The sequence below is a fragment of the Bombus impatiens genome, unplaced genomic scaffold (genome assembly GCF_000188095.3).
Source record: "Bombus impatiens unplaced genomic scaffold, BIMP_2.2 scf_0171, whole genome shotgun sequence".
NCBI classification, from domain to species: Eukaryota; Metazoa; Arthropoda; class Insecta; order Hymenoptera; family Apidae; genus Bombus; species Bombus impatiens.
The window spans coordinates 125,534-131,533 of record NT_176590.1 but is presented as its reverse complement, the minus strand read 5'-3'; the positions used below and the strand labels follow the sequence as shown (position 1 = coordinate 131,533).

General features: G+C 36.3%; 1 protein-coding gene across 6 annotated transcripts in view; it reads left to right on the top strand.

Moving 5' to 3' along the window:
- Positions 1–6,000, top strand: part of LOC100740856 (protein tipE) — a 65,362-nt gene that overhangs the window by 3,149 nt on the left and 56,213 nt on the right. For 5 of the 6 annotated variants that reach the window (XR_004461265.1, XR_004461264.1, XM_003487611.4 and 2 more), the window contains exons 2-3: positions 1–372; positions 2,611–2,944. Coding sequence is in view for 4 of the 6 variants with exons in the window: in XM_003487611.4 (XP_003487659.2) it covers positions 1–372; positions 2,611–2,944 (706 nt within the window). In the remaining 2 variants the exon portion in view is untranslated. Of the gene's footprint in view, positions 373–2,610; positions 2,945–3,508; positions 3,594–6,000 lie in introns of those variants that run through there. The other variant, XM_033319580.1, reaches the window with a different exon arrangement.

Below are 6,000 nucleotides of genomic sequence, written 5' to 3'. Positions count from 1 at the left end.
GACCGCCACGGCGTACCTGCCGTCAGCGGTTCAACTTTTACGCCACCTCGGCGTTGGCATTCGTCGCGACGTCCGGCGGTGCGGCCCTATTATTTTTGGTGCCGCTATACGTCGATCCGGCCATCAGCACTCTGGCTGCCGATTTCTCGCCAGATCCGGTCATCTGCACCACCTCCAGGCGCGAAGAACTCGCTGGCTTGTTCAATTGTACCTGGAGTTCCTGCCGCGAAGGATGCACCAGTGACGTTTATAGGTGTACGCATATATACGTCACGTATACACCATGGAGCAATACGAGCATGAAGAATGACACCGGGGGTAGAGGCAATTCGGAGAACTCTACCGGCGTCACGCACACCTCAACCACTTCGGGTAAGAAACTCTCATATTGCAGACTTATGGAGAGTAGTTCTATCTTCACAGTTTAGAGCATCTACTTGTTGTTGGATTCGTGTAATTTGGGACTGTAGTGGAGAAATGGTGACAGAATGTTTTGACGAAGTAATTAAATACTGTTTTGATCATTGATACATATGACGAAGCGTGCATCTCTATTTAATTGTGCAGGTAGCGGTGCTTATCTATGTCGTTTTAGATTTATTTTCGATTTCATCAGTTGAGTTTGATTTTTATTTGAACTTACACAAGTTTCTGAACAACTAATACTATAGAAGGATCCTAGCTTTTTATTATCATTCGAGTATTTCTTTTATATAATTATTTTTGTTAAACTGTTAATAAAGTTTGTTCTTACTTTCATCCCACTTCTTGGCGTTCATAAATATATTCATAATTAATATTAAATATATCTTATATATAAATATACAGGGTGGTTAGTAACTGGTGGTACAAGCGGAAAGGGGATGATTCTACGCGAAAAAAGACGTCGAAAATATAGAATAAAAATTAAAAAAAATTTTTTTTTTTTAATTTTTCCATTGAGACAACGATCTACAGTGAGATCCGTTATAACATACCGCACGCGTACCGAGCGAAAATTCAAAGTCGATTTTCTCTAAAACAAAGCCTCGAACGAAAAATTTTTATTCTATATTTTCGACTTCTTTTTTCGCATAGAATCACCCCCTTTCCGCTTGTACCACCAGTTACCAACCATCCCGTATAAGACGCATGAAATTTACATCATAAAAATCCATAGTCGATGTTTGGTGTCTGTGTTTGTCGTTAACCTTGCAACTTCGCACCTCTTTAATTCGACCGCATCACAAGGCCGATATTATCGATATCGTTTCGCTGAGTCGGCAGAAAACTTATTACTGTACGTTGTACATTGTCTAGAATGATCTTGGTTTTGTCTAGGTTCCCCTATTTTCTAATTCATTGACTTGCTTTGTATCATAGCAGCATTGAAAGTTTTCTATTTCATTGACTTGCGTTGTATCATGACAGCATTGAAAGTTTTCTATTAAATAGATTCTATTATTGAGGTAAATCAGCGTATTACATTACGATTATAAGGTTAGTTTACTTCCAGCAATTCTTTGCAAAGCAATCACGAGGGTACTGTACAATTTTTAGAATCAGTGTATTCATTGGAAAATTATAAGTATAAATTTATGTTTTATATATTAATTTGTTAAAATATTTATTATAAAAACACGTAATTGTTTTCGTAATGAATGAATGAACGTTAAAAAATACTTAAAAATTTTCTAAGCAATATTTTTAATTCTTTTAATGCTATTAGATATATATTCATAGAGATAATTACATCTATAATTTTAAATTTAGAATTTCGATTCGTTTCGAATCATTTTGGTTTGAAAAATCTCAATTTTTCATAAGAAGGTTCTAATTGTTCTTCGCCTTAATAGCAACTTAGAAAGGCATTTTGCAAAATGATATTTATACAGTTATAAGAGTTTAGAATTTTATAAAATTACATTGAAGAAATTGAAACTAAACGGAAGGATATAAAATATTGCTTCTATTTCTATTTCGATCCTGTGGCAAATCCTTAAAATCTGTCTTTTGCTTCGTATGTTTTAGAAGCCATTTCATACAAGACTAGAAATTCCGCTATAGCAACAATAAAACTTTAAAAGTATCATAACCATGTAACTGACTGGGAATAACATTACTTGCGTTTATACACCATTTTTACCCAGAATAATGCTTCAAACAATTTCTCAAAGCTTTTTATACCTTTTCGAAGATGTGTATGAGTGACATAACCATGCAGTTTGACTTGTAATGTTTTTCTTCTCGAAGAAGATCCCTTTATTAACCCTTCTATTGCGTTCTGGTCTATATCACTCAACCGTGTCTAGATTAATTTTTTGTTGAAATTCGATTTCGTCGAAAATCAGGAAGGGATCGATAACAGAAATTTCATCGGTAATTTATTACATTAGTATATAATTTTTCACATATTTGTCTACATACTTTTCTACGCACCTAGTAAAAATGTACAGAAACTGCCATATATCCAATATTGGAGTTCAGAGAATATACACAGCCGCTGTCTCTGTGAATAGGTTAAATGTAGGAACGAGGGATGAAAAAAGATCATAATAGGATTAAAAAACAAAGGTGGAACTGCAAATTGTAATCTATTCTAATATAATTTGAAATTTTGTTTTTTAACAGTGCCGACGCCAGGCGACGTGGAGGCAGTGCTCCTGGTGAACATCAAGGGGTGCGGCTATCCGCCGATCGTCGACTGCGAAAACTTCACCCGCGAACTAGGCTACGAAGGCGCGAAATTCCCCTGCCATTACAGCCGCGTGAACGGCAGCATAGTGATGGCGAACTATAACCGTGAGGCGCAGGTCACCACCATCATACACTTCTTCGCGGCGCCTTTCGTAGTGACTCTCGCGACCAGCGTCGCTCTGTGTGTGATGCACTGTGACTGCAGGTGCAGTCCACCGCCACGGCATTCGTCGCGAGGAATGAGAAGAGGCAGGGGCAACGATCTCAGGTAATGTGACTTTAAACATCGGTAAATCATCTAGTGCCCCTGTAGAATGTCTATCTTGTTGCCTGTTCCGAATGAACTTCTGGCAGTATAACTTGTTAGACAATGTTCGATTGACTAGGTCCTAAAATTTTAATCCGTAGCAACATGAAAGTGCAGATCTTAGATTGTTCGGATTATTATAGTCAACATACAAGGGGTTGCGATTCGAGAAAGTTGGAAAACACTAGATTAGGTTTTAAGAAGCTCTCAAGGGGGCGGGAACGGCTGGGATGTCGACAGTAGATCGGTGAACGTTTCATTATTCATTGAACTAGTACTTGAAGAGCACGTTTCCTCTAGTGAATTGACAATGATCAACGAAGACGTGGAATCTTTCTTTTTCCAATAGTGTTTCGTGCTTCGACAGGAAGATTTTGGAGTTAGAATTGTCACGTGGTGAGATTTGAAATCGGGAAAAAGTTGGAGATAAATATAGGATACGATGATTGTTTGAAAGGAGAATGAAAGCTAGGCAAGTTGCTTTGGGAATTTCGAGGTATAATTCGAGTATAAATTTGAATTCAGATGGTTGGCGTATGGAGTACAAAGTGGTTTATTAGCGCAGATTCTCAAACAAATCTTGAAGCTCAGGTAAATACGATTGTTCAAATATTAAGATTGACCGACTTGCTTCTATGTGCGACATGTTGTACGTAGATGAGAGAATTATTAATTGCGAAACTAAAGCGGGGGTAATAAAGATATTTCACATGCATGGTGATAATTTTTCTATTTTTCAACGAAAATTTAAAAAGAATCTTTATATTCTTAACAAATATTGAATTTAGTTTCTCCTCTTACAAATGGTATACTAAAAATATTTAAAAATAAAATAGTAATATATACAATTTATAAAAATTTTAAAACGTTTTTTAGTATTTCAATTTTTACAAGATTATTATAATTTGTCTTTATATTTTAATATTTTCTGGATATTTATGGTTTTGATAATCTGTAAAATATTTCACTTGTAGAAATTACGATTCTTTATTATTCTTCGTCTTAAAATAAGAGAAGTGCAAATTTAAAACTTATTTGTTTTATTCGTTCTTCATTGCACTCGGATGTCCAGCGTCTAACGCATACAAGAACGTGACAGGAATACATTTGATGAAATCCTTCGACTGATAAACATCGAACGTGATACCGCTTCAGACTGTTTCATCTCGTTAAACACAGAGAAGAAAAGAATTCCTTTATAAAGGGAATCGATCGTATCTTTAGTGATTGAGCGTTAGATCTGGAATTTTGTTAACCTATTGATGGATTTACCGTTGCGAGAGATCGTGAACGTACTGTCAATGAGGCGAAGTGTCGGGGTAAAAAATAATAGGGAGGTTTGTCTTCATTAGATGAAAATTGGCCAGGCAGCTTTCGAAATAATTTTCCTTTGACAAAAACGAAAGGATCTTCTGGTATTCAGGTAATGAGATTATAGGATTTTAATTTCAACCACTCTTACCAATCGTATATAAAAAATCTTATATTGTACGTAGCAGATATTTTAATCTTAAGAGTTGAAAATACTAATAATATTGAAGGATAAAGGTTTATGCTTTATGTACAAAAGTACAGAAAATACTTACTAATAAAATGAAAAGCGTATATATAATTGTCATTTACATAAAAATTATTATATTCATTCTTTTTAATCTAGTTGAGACAATTGCCGTAAATTGAAGTCGACAGGTATATTTGTTAATTATCTTCACGCGGTTATAAAATTCGATGGCCGAGGAACGTTCGAAGAAACGAACGTGCATCCTAAAACAGCATTTGCGTTCCACAAATGCTTTGCTTGCTAAAAAAATACGGGCGCATTCTGCGCTCGAGCACAGTTACATATTTAATAACAAAGATACGAGTTCGTCTTTTATTTTATCGTTAGCCCACGGGAGCGCCCGTTATTATGCGGTATCGCGAAAAAAAAGCTTTCAGAGCTTTGCTTTAAACTCGAGCCTGCTCCATTACAGGCCACTGCGTCACTGAGGCCACTTTTCCGTGTCTTTCGACTTTTTGACGTGCTTTTTGATGGATCTCCGCCATTCCCCAAATTATTCACCGCATATAACCAACACGCTCGTATAATTATTGGAAGAACAACATTTATTGCGACGTATAGAATGAAAATTAGGTATCGAAAATTAGGTATTAGGTATTGAAAGTTTTTGCGTTTTTTGATAATAGGTCTTCTAAGTCACTAGGAATTTCTCATCTCTATAATGTAGTACTACGAAGGAAATGATCTAAATAAGCGAGATAACTTTCGTAGAACCTACTATCTATCTTTCATTACATTTCCAAATCCCGAAATTACAAAAATGAAGCAACAAAATCGATGTTCATTTTCTGACATGCTTTTAACGGAATAGTTTGTATAACCACACAGGAAGTAACATTTACTGCAGTCTATAAATTTGCAGCTAGTACTCTAAAAAATGTATGAACATCAATAGGCAAAGAGGGAAAACAATATTTGACGTTTTCTCTTGTCTTTTAACAAATATATGTCACGTCTAAAATTAGACAAATATGAAATTCAAAATACCTACGTACCAACAACTTGCTACAACGTACTCGAACCTTCACTGCAGTAGACAAAAAGTCAAAAGCAAATGCTAAACGAAACAGAAAAAGAGGAAATATAGAGGCAGTAAAAAACAGTTTGGCACACTTCTTGATTTACGTTAAAACCCGACTGACACAAAGGGAACCAGACAAATATACACACAAATGGCGGGCTCATAAAAGAGCCACGAGAGTTACACCGTGATATCAGCATATCGTTGCGACGAAAGAGGTCGTGATTCCTGACCGAAAGTCGAGACATGCCCATTTTAAACGTCGCGATCGTTTGCCGAGCATCCTGCAGGCTCATCATGGCCGGCGGCTTGTTATTTTCCTGTCGTAACCCGTTTGTCATCTTTATAGCTGTCGCACGGTATACTGTATCGTGGTTGGTATTAGGAGGAACAGGCTGGATGCTCGCGCGAAAAGGATAACTCAGACGCACCACT